The sequence below is a fragment of the Lycium barbarum genome, chromosome 8, assembly GCF_019175385.1.
Source record: "Lycium barbarum isolate Lr01 chromosome 8, ASM1917538v2, whole genome shotgun sequence".
NCBI lineage: Eukaryota > Viridiplantae > Streptophyta > Magnoliopsida > Solanales > Solanaceae > Lycium > Lycium barbarum.
This window is the reverse complement of record NC_083344.1, coordinates 2,936,407-2,953,015: the sequence shown is the minus strand read 5'-3', so window position 1 is coordinate 2,953,015 and position 16,609 is coordinate 2,936,407. Positions and strand designations below refer to the sequence as shown.

At 32.5% G+C, this 16,609-nt stretch overlaps 1 protein-coding gene and 1 long non-coding RNA gene across 3 annotated transcripts; both read left to right on the top strand.

Moving 5' to 3' along the window:
- The first annotated feature begins 4,818 nt into the window (after positions 1 to 4,818).
- LOC132605691 (uncharacterized) lies at positions 4,819 to 6,760 on the top strand. The gene is made up of 2 exons (XR_009569412.1): positions 4,819 to 6,112; positions 6,410 to 6,760. It is a non-coding gene; the product is annotated as an uncharacterized LOC132605691 (long non-coding RNA).
- Positions 6,761 to 10,125: 3,365 nt separating this feature from the next.
- On the top strand, positions 10,126 to 14,884 carry LOC132605690 (protein SULFUR DEFICIENCY-INDUCED 1-like). Of its 2 annotated transcripts, none has more exons than XM_060318875.1 (4): positions 10,126 to 10,352; positions 11,651 to 11,863; positions 12,800 to 12,901; positions 14,224 to 14,884. In XM_060318875.1, exons 1-4 carry the CDS (start codon positions 10,242 to 10,244, stop codon positions 14,629 to 14,631), a joined length of 834 nt encoding a protein of 277 aa, XP_060174858.1. In that variant the 5' UTR covers positions 10,126 to 10,241; the 3' UTR covers positions 14,632 to 14,884. The 2 variants fall into 2 exon arrangements, with proteins under 2 accessions (XP_060174858.1, XP_060174857.1); XM_060318874.1 differs by having other exon boundaries at positions 10,148 to 10,352; positions 12,746 to 12,901.
- The last annotated feature ends 1,725 nt before the right edge of the window (positions 14,885 to 16,609 follow it).

The window sequence follows — 16,609 nt, the reverse complement described above, 5'->3', positions numbered from 1 at the left end:
AGCCTTTTAGTTCTGTAATAATATTGGAAGGGGGACAATGAAATTCTTCCTAGGTACCCTTATCCGGTAGGGGCATACTTTTAATGGGCAAACTTTTATGCCGGACCAGGCATAAACTTGTGAAGGAATTACCAAAGTTATGCCGGACTCGGCATACTTATGCTAAGTCTACCCATAAGGCATAAGTATGCCGGGACCGGCATAAGTTTGGTAATTCCTTAACAAGTTTATGCCGTTGAGGGCATACTTTTAATGGGCAAACTTTTATGCCGGATCCGGCATAAACTTGTGAAGGAATTACCAAAGTTATGCCGGACCCGGCATACTTATGCCAAGTCTGCCCATAAGGCATAAGTATGCCGGGGCTAACATAACTTTGGTAATTCCTTCAGAAGTGTATGCCGGTGGGGGCATAGCGAATTTAAACTCTGCCTTGCGATTTTTTTAAAAACATTTGACTGGCATAAGTATGCCGGGTCCGACATAACTTTGGTAATTCCTTCTGAAGTGTATGCCGGTGGGGGCATAGCGAATTTAAACTCTGCCTTGCGATTTTTTTTTAAAATTTTGACTGTGTGGGGGTTCGAACCTGGAACCCATGGGGTTTAACCGAAGGGCAAAACTTAAAGATTTCAAATATGAGGGGCAAAATTTAAAGACCACCCCAAAAGAAGGGCAATTCGCAGATCTTAAAAACAAATGCACTTAATGGGCTGAATCTGAATGATTAAGATTCAGACCTCCATTAAGTGCAAACAAATGAGGCCTAAGAAAGAATATGTAAACCCCAATATGGAAACATAACCAGTTCTAGTAAATTTGCTTTTGGGAACATTAACATAATATCATGTCTTAATCAGTAAATTAGCTCTCATGAGTGATCACGTTAATCAGTATTTAGTTTCTTTGAGGAGTAATAGATATAAGACTTTAATCTTTTATTTATTATTAGGTCATTTAAAAGGTACGTATTTATGCACAAGTTATGAATTCAACTTAAAACAGACATAATAAGTTAAACAATACAAATAACGTAAATATATTTTATACTGTTATAGAGTCCAAAGATGGATTCAGGATTTAAAGTTTATGAGTTTCGACCTACATGGTGAGTAGTGACTAGCGGGATTCGAACCCTTGACCAAAAGGAGCAAAGTTTTTAGGGGTTACTTTTTTTGTAACTGGACCAACAATATATTTTGTTAACGGGTTCCCAAGTCATATTTCTTAGTATATATTTATTGGATTTTTCAATAAAATACAGGATCCTGAAAATATATTGGGGTTCCCCGAAACCCCCATACAATACACTAAATCCGCACCTATTATAGACACTTGTGGTCCAGCCTTTCCTCAAACCCCGTGCATAGCGTGAATTTAGTGCACCAGACTGTCCTTTTTATATTTTATACTATTAGTGTAAGTAAATTTTGCAATTTCACTAAGGCCTCATTTGTTTTTATTAAGATTAAGAAAGCCTGGATTTGAATGCAAATCTGAACGATTAAGATGTCATTCTTACATCTGAACACTGAATGATTAAGACTGTTTATTTTTCAATATCTAAATGTGCATAATGTATTTATGTAAACATAATAAATATACAATTCAAATAATAAAGTAACAAATTAAAATATTAGTAAATAAATAAAATTTAATAAAAATAAAAATATTATTTGATAACAAAATGAAATATTTATGTTTGCCAGTAATGGTGGAGATGTTTGTAGTGGTGGTGGAGGGGGTTGTAGGGGTGGTGGCGGCGCGGTGGGTCTGGTGGGTGGTAGGTCCAGGGTTTATGGGGTTGGGGGTGGTGGTGGTGAGTGGGGAGGGAGGGTACGGTTGAGGAGTGGGTGGTGGACTGGTGGTGCATAGGTTGTGGGGTGGGTAGTGGTGGGGGTGTGGGGGTTGGGAATGGAGCTGGTGGTAAAAATTATCCATATGAAATAACTTTTAATAATATTAAAATTTTATTCAAGATCTTAATCATTAAGACCCATTCAGATCAAATAAATGCTTAGATTTTAATGTAAAAAAATGCACTAAATGACCTAAGATCTGAAATACAAACAAATGAGCCTTAACAATATAGAACGAAACGCATGTCGAGAATTCACAGAAAAGGTATTATCAAGACAAAATGTTTTGTCTATCTGAGTCATGTCTTTGTCTTCTTTTAAACATTATTAGCTGGATAACAAGTTTGAATGACAAAGTTTAATTTGTGTACTCTTCTATCTCTTTTTCATTGGTTAAAACGGATAACAAGCTTGAACGTCAAACTAATGGGAAAATTGAACATATATTAGCTATTTTAAAAATTATTTTATTACTCGAAACGGTTGTTTTCACTGAAAATTTAAAATAAGTACTGGTTAAAGAGCGAGATAAAAAAAATGGTACGCATATAAATTACAGCGGCCTAGCTGTTTCAAGTGACTGCGAAAAATGAAAACTTTGGATATTTTATTTATTTAGAAGAAGATAAACTACCTGTAATATATTGATGAGTATATAAATGTGCAATCGTAATTAAGAGAAGAGCATATAAGGGTGACGAAGGAAGTAAAGGTATAGAATCATGTTGGATGCCAGAGTAATGAGTTCATGCTTAAATTTTAATCTTTTTTATTCCTGATCACAATTTTAAGAAATGCCGTAAGTGATAAATGTGGGAGTAACTAGTAGCGGAGCCAGCTATTTTGGTAAGATTGTTCAAATGTTGATAAGTATATAATTTTTTTTTTCGATAAATGAGTGCAACGAAATTTTTTTAACATCATCACTGCACACCCGCTTAAAAACTTGTGATCCATTTGATTTCGCAAGTTATTCTTGATAAATTTCAATGCTAGAAAACTCTTACGGTGATTATAGTACCAAATGACAACAACAACAAACAACATACCCAGTGTACGTAATCCCACAAGTTGAGAACAACAAGGGGCATTCCGAGAATGTTACAAAGCGAGAGATAACGACTAATTAATTTTTTTTTCTTTTCTTTTTTAAAAAAGAAGAAGAAAGAGAACAAAGTTGGATAATTAAAATGTTCACATAAGCAATTAAAAAAGAAAAGAGAACAAAATAAGTGGTAGCTAACTTGCTATTAAATCTCGTTGTCTTGTTTTTAACAATACGTCTTCTTCTTTTCTAGAAATAGAAGGAAAGAAGAAAGACTAAAGGAGCTTCAACAAATGAGTCTAACGTAACTCCAAATCAACATAGGAATAAACCAAATGCAAATCATAACTCAAATACAAATAAGTTTAGTCGGAACATGAAAGAAAATAAGTGCAAGTACAAACCAACCAAGTAGCTTCAGACATTGTTTGTACGTATGTTTTCTTTTAAAGAAAGAAGATGATCAGCGTTTGACACAAGCTTTAAACCGTGACTTTTAGATAAAATTGAACACCCTTTACCTCTAACCTATCTATCTCAATTATTTTAAGGATGTTCAAAATTTAATTTATATTCAGTTAACTATAATATCTAATCCATATACTAGTATCATTTTCCAATCAAGGATGTGCAGGTGACCACCCTTGGCCATGAGTGGCTTCGCCATTGGGAGTAACTATGTGGTGGACAAGATGAGGGAGACGAGGCTGAGATAGTTCTAGCATGTGAGGAGGAGGAGTACATATGCCCCAGTGAGGAGGTATGAGATGTTGACGTTGATCGATAGGTTTGAAGAGAGGTAGAGGTAGACGAAGAAGTATTGGGGAGAGGTGATTAGACAGGACATTGCACACCCGCAGCTTACCGAGGAATTGACCTAGATAGGAGGATAGGGAGGCCGAGGATTAGGGTAAAATGTTAGTAGGTAGTCGAGCGTTGTTTAGTTTTCCTTATCAGTACTGTTATTATTACTCTCCTACTATCTTATTTTTCAATTTTATTATTACCCGTTGTCTACTTTGCTCAGTTACCATATTATTTTTTGTTGGCTTGTTGCTACTTGATATAGAAATATGAAGACGGAATTGAAGAAGAAAAAGCTTTGACGTGATATATCTGACTTTCCTTAAAGAGATATCGCCTGTATACATATTAGCAAAAATACAAGTAAATCTCTTCAGAATACAATAAAGCCCAGATTATATATGCAGATTTTTCTTTATGCTACTTCAAGAGTGAATTTGAGAGATGACTTTTTAGAATAGTCATGTCCTTTCATGAAAAGTGTCTATTCAATTTAAGACCTCTTATATTACAAACTATCTAACACTGTTTTGTTCTCTTTTATTTGTAACAGACTTCTTCACTACTGTATTTCCTTTTCATACTTGTTTTTGATATGTTTTATTTGAGCCGAGGGTCTATCGGAAACGGTCTCTCTAACTCCACAAAGATAGATGTAAGGCTGCATACATCCTCACTAAATAAAACCCCACATGTGAAATTACGCTGGATATGTTGTTGTTTTTGATGACTTAAGTGGTAAATGAAATCGTTGACTAGTTTTCAATGAAAATTGAAAAAAAACGAGTCCAATTGGAATTCAAACCTTGGTACTAATCAATTGGATATCCACTATTTCTTTGGTAACCATGTGAAAAAACTGAAAAATTCACATTTTAATGTGTAAATCGTTAGTAGGGATTTTGGAAAAAGAGTCAAATTATGATATAAAGTAATTAAGAACAGATGACTTCAGTCTTTTCACTTGGTGGCAGCTTGATTTAGATAATCGCTTCGATTAATAAAGGTATAAATGCTCTTTAATTAAAAAAGCGAGACACCAAAGTTGAATATATTGGCCTAGTTTGACACCTTTATTTTCTCATATACTTCCATGTTAAGTAGGTTCTTTCTTTCAACAAAAATCTTTATCGAATTTCCTAAGCTTTTGCCTTTTTTCCAAGTCCCATCAACTTTAATTTCTCCAACTCTGAAATTTATGATCCATCCTTTTTCCTTATTTTTTTTTCACTCACTCCTGAGTTTTTGTTTGTGCACTAGGGGTCGTTTGGTGCACGGTATAAGGTAAGATATCTCCTCACTAATTTTGAGATTAATTTTGTACCATGTTTGGTAGAAGGTATAAATTTATCTTGGGATTAATTTATACTTTCAACCAAACAGAGTATAAAATGAAGTCCAAACTTAATGGTGGGATGTCCCACCTTATCCCATTGATCTTGAAATTATTTTATCTCACCTCTCAGATGGGATAAATTAGTCCTACGATTATAATCTCGGGATAATTCAGTCTGCGTACCAAATGACCCCTTAGGTTAAATTTTCCTATTATAATAGTTAATTTTTCATATCAAGCATGCATATGCATGACATGCAGGAGTAATATATTATAACAGGTTAAATTGTACTTATCGGTGTGTTCGGTTTGGAGGAAAATATTTTTTTTCAATTTTCACATGTTTATTGTTGGTCAAAGTATTTTTTTTTTAAATTCTAGGGGAAAATAATCTCCTTAAAAATCAAGAAATGACTTCCGATCCCTAGGAAAAACTAGTTCTATAAGTGACATTCCATGCTAATTGCTGCCCACCCTTACCCTCGCACCCACCACCACCCCCACCACCCTCAAAACATCCACCCACCTCCATCTCATAGTGTATACTTAAATTATATATAAATTCTCTCGGATCAGTATTTCTATTTCCTTACCGAACACCAGAATATAGTAAGAAAACAACTATTTCTCGTAAAAATATATTCCTTTATTGCAGCCACATCCCTAATGTAAAAATTTATGATGCTCTCAACATACATAACTTAAAAATCTTTTTTCTTTCCTTCCTTCCTATCTGCTTCCTTTACAAACCACATTGATTAGGTGTTTTGTATCTCTAGTGGGCTCTTGGTGGGGAGGGATTTTTTTCTCAGATTATTACATGGCAAATTTGATCAAAAACTCAAAAATCTCCACATTTAAATCTCAATCTTTCCTTTTCTTATGTACCCTTTTCTTCATTTTCCTCATCCTTGTTCATACATATCTTCCTCCTCCTTCTAATGTAACAATGAAATTTCACTCAAGAAAGATCCCGAGAAATAATCCTCAGGACTCATCATTTACTCATAGAGAATTTGAAGTTGGTGATCATGAAGTTCCAAGAGGACCAAATCCTATATCAAATCGGTAAGTTCATGATCCTTTTTTTTTTGGTTTTTTTTTTTTTTTTTTAAATATACGTAGTTGATCGGGCCAGATAGCCCTTTCTTCAAGCAAATAACTATATCTGGCATATCCATTTATGTAAGCCAGCGAGTCAGGGGAGAATTTAAGATTTAAATTTGATGAGTTTAATATTTATGCTCTCACCATTGAATTTATTGTACTTTTGCAATTATGAGTTAGAAGTTAGTATCTATTGTAATTTTAGTAATTTTTCACATATCTACTTATGTACCTTTTGTGTCAAAATATTGAATTCAGTTAAACCCGTTGGAACTATATTTGGTTCGTGTCAGACAAGCTACATACATGGAAATAGAAGAAGATTAGAAGAAAGAAGCTCGAAAAGAAATAGTTTGGCTTTCAGTCTCAAACCGGTTTAATGTAAGCGTGTTCGTTATCAAGTCAATTCGCAAAACGACACCTTGTCCCCTATTTTACTGCTGTTATTGGCATAGAGTTAGCCAAGACTTCTTCCTCGAGTTATATATGTTGATGAAGATTTTGTAAAGGTAATCACTGAATGTTTATATTTAGTGATCATTAATGCAACTAGTTGTTTTCTTCAAAGGAGTTCAATTTTGTTAATCACATTATTTCTTGTTATTGTCACCACAGTTAGCTAGCATTTGCCCTGGTTTTTTCCTCCCCCTTTTCTCTCTACTGTCTTTTCTTTTTTTTTGGTTTGTTTGTTTTCTTCCTTGTTTTTTTCTTAAAAGTACTTTATTGGGACTTGTATAACATGTGAAAAGCTTTACTATATCACACACATTGGTGTATACTCCCCCCGTTCACTTTTACATACTCATTCACTATATCAAAAATAAATTTTCACTTTTACTTGTTCATTTTCGCATATCAAGACAAAAAAAATTATTTTTCCTTAATATTAATTACTCGTTTCAAATCATTTTTCAAATTCATTAAGACTATACACCAATTGATATGGGTATCATGGTCAATTATGCACTTCATTTATCATTTCTTAAAAGATATGCAAAGTTCATAGTGGACAGGTAAAAATAAACAGAGGAGTAAAGGTTTTTGTATGTACCAATTTTTTAGTAAGTCTTGAGCATTGACAATATGATGAATCGAGTAGGGAATACAAATTTTCTTTTTCTTTTCTCGCGAATGACACTACAACATAATGCATATAAAGCTACAGAATACTTCGTAGCTAAATATGAAAATTTCTGTGGTTAAACACTTTAGCTATAAAAAAAGTTTCCGTAGCATTCGTAGCAAAATGTAGCGTAGCTAAAAGTTAGCTACAGACTTTACATAGGCCGTGGCTAAGGACTAATACTTATAGCTATGATTTTTTTTTTTTTTTTGTATTGTAGCTATGATGGAAAAAGTTTTTGCCATGAAAGGCACTTATGGCAAGTGATTTTATTCTTTTGCAACGACGAACAATATTTGTAGCTATCTTTATATTGTAGCCACTAGATTTTGTATTGTATAGTAGCAAATAGCTTAATTTATTTGCCACGCAAACTCAAATTTTATAGCTATTTCTATAGCTTAGTCTCGTGGCAATAGTACTCATATTTAGTTACGAATACAAAAATTCATAGCTAGGAATTAAAGTATTTGCCACAAAACATTCTCGTATTGTAGCTAAGAATCCATATCTTTAGCCATGAAATACATAGAATCATAGCAAAAGAGTTTCTTCATTTGCTACGAAAAGTGAAAATCTATAGCCATGTCCTTATTACGTGACAATTATATATCTGTTTAGCTACGAAGTCAAAAAAAATTATAGCTACTAATTAATTTCTTTTCCGCAAATATTATTAGCCACAATAATTCATATAATGTAATTGAGAATTTATTTTTACCATGAAATTGATAGATAAAAAAAATAAAAAAATAAAATAAAAAAATAAAAAACTTAAAAAAGGCTTCAAAATATTGAAATATTGTTTTATTCAAACATGAATATGCTTTACAAGAGAAAAATAATTGTTTATGTCCTCGTCGATTTTGATGTTTTAAGCACTCCTCCAAAAGCTTCGATGATCGTAGATCTCGAGTTGCAAACATCATTTGAAATTTTTCTTCTCCTCATTTTTCTTCTCCTCATTTATCTAAATCTGCTATCTAGTTATCCATTTCTTTCTTCATTCATCAACTTGTACCTTAGCATACCCTTTAACTTTTTCCACACGTTCGTTTGCTTCTTTTCTGGTCGATTCTACTATACATATCCATGCTTCCTAAAAAATTATACATGAGTTAGCTAGATATGATTAAATAAAAACACAAGTTTGTCTAACTAAAAAAGATTTAATATTAATATTGCACAAAAATTTATATAATTACCTGGATAAACAAATTCTTCTACATGTTGTGTGGATAAATTTTTTTTACCAAATGTTTTCTTAGAACTTATAAAAGATTTCACATCATGATTGTCAGTGAAGCGATTAGTTCTTTTTCGAAAACCATTCCGACCCATGTCTAGTTATAAACAAACCTTTATAACACATTAAAATATTTAGATGAGTTTATATCAATATTTATTGAGTAGAACTTCACATTAAACTATTTAGATGAGTTTATATCAATATTTATTGAGTAGAACTTCAAATTGTAAAATATTTTATCAAATTACAGTTTTTTATAAAGAAAAATAAATGTGAACACAGCAACTCAATTAGTAGAATGATGCATACGATTTTTTTGAAAAAAGACGAACAACAGCAAGAAAAATCAGTACACTCAACTCATATAATATAGGAGATGAAAGTTTATTGTTCCACTTGCCTTTATTTGCATTTTTAAATAGTTTGGTCAAATATTTATTTATATTATATGCATTTAGTATCCCCTGCCTTGTAAAAGAATGAGCAGGAAGTAAGTTTCGCCACTTATCGTCTCCTGCCTTCACTGTTATACGCACGAAAATTACCACTTAATTAGAGAAATCTCATTTTTTTTTTAAATTACCTTTAAAATGACTCGATAGTTTAATTTTAAATGTATAAAAGTCAAATTCATAAGAAAATTCTAACCGGATGAAGTTTGAAACAACACGATTTTTACTAAAAAGAAACTAGACCGAAAACCATCTTAAAACATGATTAGACAAAAAAACAAAACAGTACATTTCTTGTCATGTGATAGAATTTGATTATGCACGAGATTTAAAAAAGAAAGACTTTTCAAATGTTATATTACAAATCATAATATTCATATAGTTATAAATTATCTCATTACAAGTAAATAAAAATAAAAATTAAATTACTTCTAAATATAAAATATATTGTTCTTTTTTAGGACAAATGAGACAAAAGGAGGATGAGTAATAATTTTCACGAGCCTAACAATAATGCAATGATACGTGTTACACAGCATTAGCCCTACCGCTTTTAATGTGTAAGTTAAAAAGGATGTACACTTTATATTCACTGACAGAATTTTTACAATATTAATGCAATTTAGTATGCTCTAAATTAAAAGTTATATATACAGGGTTTGAGTCAGTAACAGAGCTAGAATTTTTATTGAAGGGTGACAAAATATTAAAAAATAAATATACGAAAAAAATTAAGAGAATTTAACAACTAGTATGTAACATATATATATATATATACATATATTTACATATCTACGTATAGAGTGTAATTTTCCAGCGAAAGGTATCGTTCACTCGGTTTACACCCCTTATTGGTTTAGGTAAAGTTACTGAATTCACATAAACTCATAATCATACCTCTGGATTCATCCCTACATGCAGCATGAAGGTCATAATATAATTTTTTTACACCGTGAACACATAAAATTAAAGATGAGTTAATTAACAGAGACGGATAGTCGTCCAGGTTCAATATTGGACTCCCCAAGTGATGGATTATTGGTGCAGGTTGGGAACATATACTGTTTGTACAACTTTGTCTCTGTATCTTTCTTCTGAATGTCCCACCAGATTGATGGATCTTATCAGTTAAGCTTTTATATATATTATTATTACTGTACTATTATTATAGCACTATATATAGAGCTCCATTTCTCTTCACAAACAGACCATACATAGCTAGTTGCTCCACATACCTATAAACCCCCCAAAAGAAAAAGAAAAAATATGGAAATGGAAGTTGCAAGCATAAAGAAGAAGCAAGAGATGGAAATATTTCATGTGTTTCATAAGGTTCCTTCAGGTGATGGCCCTTATGTTCGAGCCAAGCACGCTCAGGTTGGTTGTTTTTGCAAGTATAACTTTTTTTTTTCTTGAGTAGGAGTGCAAATAATTTTACAAAAGTATCAATTCAATAAAGATACTTACATCTTTATAAGTAACCATTTATATAAAGTAAGTAAGATTGGTTATTTTTTTTAGTGCAACTTTTAGGTTTTAATGGTATAAATTTGTTTCAGACTATCAACTATAATTACTTGTAACTTCTTATATAGAGTAAGATTAGTTGCCTAAAAGATAAAGATAAAGATATTATATACTATAACATATTAAAATTATACTGATATATAGGGAGTATAAGTTACATCCTATTTTTGCTAGGATTTAGTTTAGAACTTTTACTAAAAAATAAGGATATTATATACTAGGATTTAGTTTAGAAATTTGTTTAAGTGACTTCTGTTTTCATCATGTTTCTAATTTTACAAATCATGGATGGTCAATTTTTGTTCTTTTGGGAGACTCGTTAGTTATAAAAAGATTTGCACCGTCATTAGTTCAAGGAGCACTAATAAAAAAGTGCTAATGGCAATGGAACTCTCGCAGATAATAAGAAGCTTAAAGGATGAAGTCCTTTTTTTTTTTTTTTTAAATTCCACTGTATTAGTGTCAATAAAAATAGAAAATGAGAGATCCAAAGTAATAAGAAAATTTGTCTCCGCTTGACTCTTTTGTAATGACTTGATGAGCTGAAAAAAGAGATATTTCCTCTATTTTAATTTATGTGAATCTATTTGGCTGAGTACGGGATTTAAGACAAAGGAGAAGATTTTTGAACTTGTGTTGTAAATGAGGCACATATATAGTATGGCTATAAATCATTGTATAAAAGTAAATTGTTTCCAAATATGACAAGGGATCATTTTTTTGACGTGGATTAAAATAAAAATAGGTTCATATAAATTGAAACAGAATGAGTATTACATTTAATTTTTTGCTTTGTGCCAGACCGAGAGTGAGCTTCCTGATTGTATTTTCCTTTCTATAAACAGAACTCCAACTATCAAACCCGTCCCATCCGGCTCCTCACTCGAGATATCTTAATTAGTGTAGCGAAGTTAAACACTCTTTGTTGCTACTATCATACCAAAGATCCTCACCTAAAGAATAATCAATTCATAATAAATATAATTACTTACCTGAAAAATAAAGCGTACAGCGTGATATATATAATAAAAAAGTTAAACTACACTAATAATTTAAAAGTTCTTAATTAAATACATTATTAATGTAAGTTAAATTCTTGAAAATAAGCTGATGGATGCACTACAAGTGATTTAACATTATATTTTCAGCTAGTTATGAAGGACCCAGAAGGATCAATAATATGGTTTTGGGAAGCCATTAAAACAAGGGACAGAGTAGACAGTGCCCTAAAGGACATGGCAGTTGTGATGAAGCAATTGGATAGATGTGAAGAAGCCATTGAAGCTATCAAGTCTTTTAGATGGCTTTGCTCTAAACATGCTCAACAGTCCCTTGATAATGTCCTCCTCGATCTCTTCAAGGTATTTACATTACAGATTTAAGCTATAGTTCATCTTAATCTGATTGTGTGAAAATAAATACACACTAATAGTTATGCTGTTCGGAATATTCTTCAAAGAGGTTGTCCCAATTGTGTCGGATTCTTCAAAAATACATTATTTTTTTAAAAATTGACACGTATGTTGCAATATTTTTTAAGAGTCTGAATAACATAGACCAAGCCCTTATTTGTTTGCAATTAATTAATTAAGGTTTCGATTTTAATCATTTAGATCTTAATTATAAAATGCATTTTTTTTTACGTACTACCACTAAATGAGTTTGAAGATATATGAGTGACTAAAATCTGTAGTAAATTTAATTCCATATGCATGCTTACCATTACTGCTGTCACCTACCATTATCTACTATTGCTACCATCACCCACCCTTACCACATCCCACAACCACCATCCTCATCAGCCATAACCACCACTAGCCACCATTTACGGTTATCACCTCCAACCATCAGTACCACAACAATAACAACAATCACTATCAACATCCTTCACTATATACTGCCTACCATCATCATCATTATTCAACACCAGTATCGTTAGTTATCACTATTAATTTTATCCACCGCAACTATTGACTGTCACCGCCAACTATCACCATCAACCATTACTGTCAGCCACCATCACCACTAGCTACTACTTATAACATCATCATTAGTGAACATCATCCCTAATCAGCAGCCACAGGTCACACCGCTAGCCATTGCCGTCACCGACCATCATACAATTTCTTAAATAATAGTTTATTCCGCTATACTAAACACAGCCTAAGTGTAATTAATAATCTTTTGTATCTATCCAAACACTATGCACGTAGTGACGTCATATAATTTCTCTGAATATGTAGAAATGCGGAAAAGTAGACGAACAAATAGTGTTATTAAAGCAAAAACTGAGGCAGGTATACGAAGGGAAGCTGTTCAATGGTAGGCCTATTAAAATTGCCAGATCTCATGGAAAGAAGATTCAAATTACTATCGGCCAAGAGACTGCCAGAGTTCTGGTAAAATCACACCCTCTACTTTATTTAATTTAATTGTTTGTGCATAGCTGTGGAGTTAGGATTTAAAGTTTATGGGTTTAGAACTTTAGTCCTTTTAAAGTTACTAGGTTCTAAATTAATTATTTATGCAAATTCAATAGATTTTTAAAACAAATATATGATTTGGACCAAAGCTAATGAGTTCAGCCGAATATGTAACCGAAGCACTAGCTCCAACCCTATTTGCACATATTTATCATTGACATTTTAATTGGTGTCGACGTTATGTATCAGACAGAGGCAGATTTAGAATTTAATACATTGTGATATTGAGTCTCACATCATTTGTGGGATGGGAACATGGACTCATAATAACTCTCATGAGCTAGCCTTTAGAGTTGAATTAGGCTGAAGGTTCATATTTTTTTTATTATGGTATCAAAGGCAGACACATCCATTTTATTATTCGATATTAGGCCCCGCCTTATATTGATCACCCTCTAGATGTCCAGTCCTAGGGGGTTGAGTCTCACATCATTTGTAGGATGAGAACATGGAATTTTTATATGTCTTGGGTAATCCTTTCTCATGAGCTAACTTTTGAGGTTGAGTTAGACCCAAGATCTATTCTTTGTCAAATGAGAGCTCAAAATTCTACAACAAACAATTTGATCCACTAGATTTGAACTCTACTATTTGTACTTATTTAATCGATTTTCTTCCATATACATATGTTCCGAGCCAAAACCACTTGATTTGAATGAATATGTAATCTATCTACGTACATCTACCACTAGTATCAGCAACAGTGGCAGACAAACCCTACACTTGATTTGATTTATATATAATTTAGAAATTCTGAAAAAGTATATATTGATTATACGTTGATTACACACACACAAAAAATAATCTTTACACACAGAGCTAGTCAGATTTTCTATTTAATTTTTTTTAACAGGCATATAAAAATCAGTATATATAAATTATACGCTGATTATATTTATCTATATATATATATATATATATATATATATATATATATATATATATATATATATATATATATATTTTATATGAATTATACATTTAGGGCTCGTTTGGTATGATGGATAAGCAAAAATAGTCCTGGGATAAAAGTTAGTGCTGCCTTATCCCACGTTTGGTTGGAAAAAAAACTCGGAATAACTAATCCCGGGATTAGTTATCTCAGGATTATAGTGTTTTTTTATCCCACCTTGAGGGTGGAAAAATTAATCCCGGGATTAGTTTTCCCGGGATAAGTTTTTTCCAACCAAACGAGCCCTTAGATTAACTCTTGTAAGTAGTAATTTGTGTTTTTGCAGGGTAATTTGGGCTGGGCTTATATGCAAAAAGGAAATTTTATGGCGGCAGAAGTGGTGTTGAAGAAAGCCCAAATGATTTATGCAGACAGCAACAAGGCTTGCAACCTGGCCCATTGCTTGATCAAGGAAGCCCGATATGATGAGGCCCGTTATATTCTCGAAGATGTTTGGAGAGGTAAATATTCAGGTTCTGATGATACAAAAATAAGGAATCGAGTTGAGGAATTGTTGTTGGAATTAGACTTGAAACAACCTCCACCCTTCTTGAAAAATATACCGGGCCTTGATTTGGATGATGATTTTGTAAATGGGTTTGAACAGTTGATTAATGAATGGGCCCGGCCCAAATCAAGAAGACTGCCAATATTTGAGGAAATTTCTACAATCAGGGATCAATTGGCCTGTTGATTGATTTCTGTTTTAAAGATTTGGGTTTAGGGTTCAGCATGGTTCAGATGTTAATAGTCCAAGTTAGATGTATGTAAAATAAGTCCTATAATATGTATAAATTGTAATGTAAATTAAATTTTGGGACACATTTTGGAGAATGAATCTACTTAGCTTACTTGAATGAGCGTGTACCTTTTATTTTTTCTTGGGAAATGATACAAATATATCTCTCTAACTTTGCGATTCAGAGCAGATATATCCCTTGTTAAAATTGTGGTGCATATATATCCCTGTCATTACATGGTTGGTGTGAAATATACCCTTTTGCTGACGGATATTTTTCTTAATTAAAATAAAAGCCACTGTAAGAGTATATTTGCAACTTTTCACAGCGTTCATGGATATATTTGCACCTTCTCACACATGAATGTTTTTTTGACTTTGTTAATGCAATGATTAATTTGAATTTACCACTTTGATGATTGAATTCTTTTTGTGCTCATCTCCTTATTAAATCTATCATAGATGACTCGAATTATTTTTATGCAGATGCAAAGAATAAATTGCAATTTAATTGGTCACTATAATTATTGGGAGTAAATAAGGAATCTTGAGATTTGATCAAATTATTTAATTTTTTAATTTAAACCAACGAGGCGACATGAACAGATTTGAGGAAATGAAGAGGATGGGTAATGGAGAGAAGCCGGATCTAGGACTGTTAGCCAAATACAAAATATATGCTTCTTTCTAGTGCGAGAATGTTATATCCCGTATTTTTATACATTGGGATATTTTAAGCTAAACGCGACAAGTTAAAGACAAGACTATTTTAAGGCGAGATAGAGACTTTAACTTCCGATTTTGTTTCACGTCACAAGTTGCCTATAAATTTTATTTGGTATGATAATATTATTGGAGATTAGGAATTAATTAACCATGATTAGATTATTAAGTGAGATTAAAATTTAATCACTTCATTAACTAGCCATAAGTGGCCGTGTGGGCCCCACCCATGATGTGGCCAATTATAATTGGCTTAAACATTGGGTGGGACACATGTCCAACCCATGAGCATTATATATATAGCAAGTGCTGATTCATACTTCAACTACTAAGTCATTTAGCATCTTCTCAAAGCCAAAAAAATTAGAGATAGAGAGGGAGAGTCTCGACCATAGCTGGCCGAGAATGGAGCTGCTCAAGTGATCAAGAAAAATAGGTTTATCAAGCAATTTAACTCCTTTGAAGGTGTACAATAACATGGAGCATTTAGCAAGAACAAGTGTTAAAATTCAAGACTTGAATTGGAGGTGTTAGCCGATTGAGGATTAAGTGTCAAGGTAAGAGTTGATCATTTTTCATGTGTTTTATGGTGAATTGAATGTATGTAGTTGTGCATGTTGGTATTGGATTGGATTGTTGTTGTTGAAGTTGAAAGTGAGCCGTGTGCTATAGGTTATATGAAGTAATGCTTAATCTTCTTGTACATGCATTGAGAATGGTTTGAATGTGGTAGTGTCTATGAAAGGAATGAAAATTATGGAATTTTGTATGTGGTTATGTTAAAGCCGTGTAGGGGCTGGTTTAGAAGGATTAGTGGACTGATTTATTTGGTGCCTTAGTTGTTGTTGTTGTTAGGGACGTTGTGGTGCTTTGTGTGCATTGTAGATATGTGAGTTTGATGTGTAAAAGAAATACTATGTGTGATGAAGGAAAACAGTCCAAGCCGTGGACTGTTTTGGATTTGAATGTGTAAAGGAATTTCACATGTTGATGTTGGAGCCGTGAACTATATTTAGATTTGAATGTGTAAAGAAGTTTCATATGTTGATGTTGGAACCGTGGACTGTTTTGGAAAAAATGGTGGATTAATTTTATTTTGAATATTGATTGTTATTATCATGGGTTCTAAAATAAGAATAAGGATATTGATGGTTAAAAATTGGGATTTTGATTGTTGTGGGCTGTTGTATAAACTAATAGAACGTTAATA

What these genes read in the sequence shown, in the direction of transcription:
- LOC132605690 (XM_060318874.1), top strand. Translation starts at nt 10,242, where the DNA reads ATGGAAATGGAAGTTGCAAGCATAAAGAAGAAGCAAGAGATGGAAATA. An exon ending in TCCTCCTCGATCTCTTCAAG is followed by an intron (nt 11,864 to 12,745) that starts GTATTTACATTA and finishes CTGAATATGTAG; the next exon opens with AAATGCGGAAAAGTAGACGA. An exon ending in AAGAGACTGCCAGAGTTCTG is followed by an intron (nt 12,902 to 14,223) that starts GTAAAATCACAC and finishes GTGTTTTTGCAG; the next exon opens with GGTAATTTGGGCTGGGCTTA.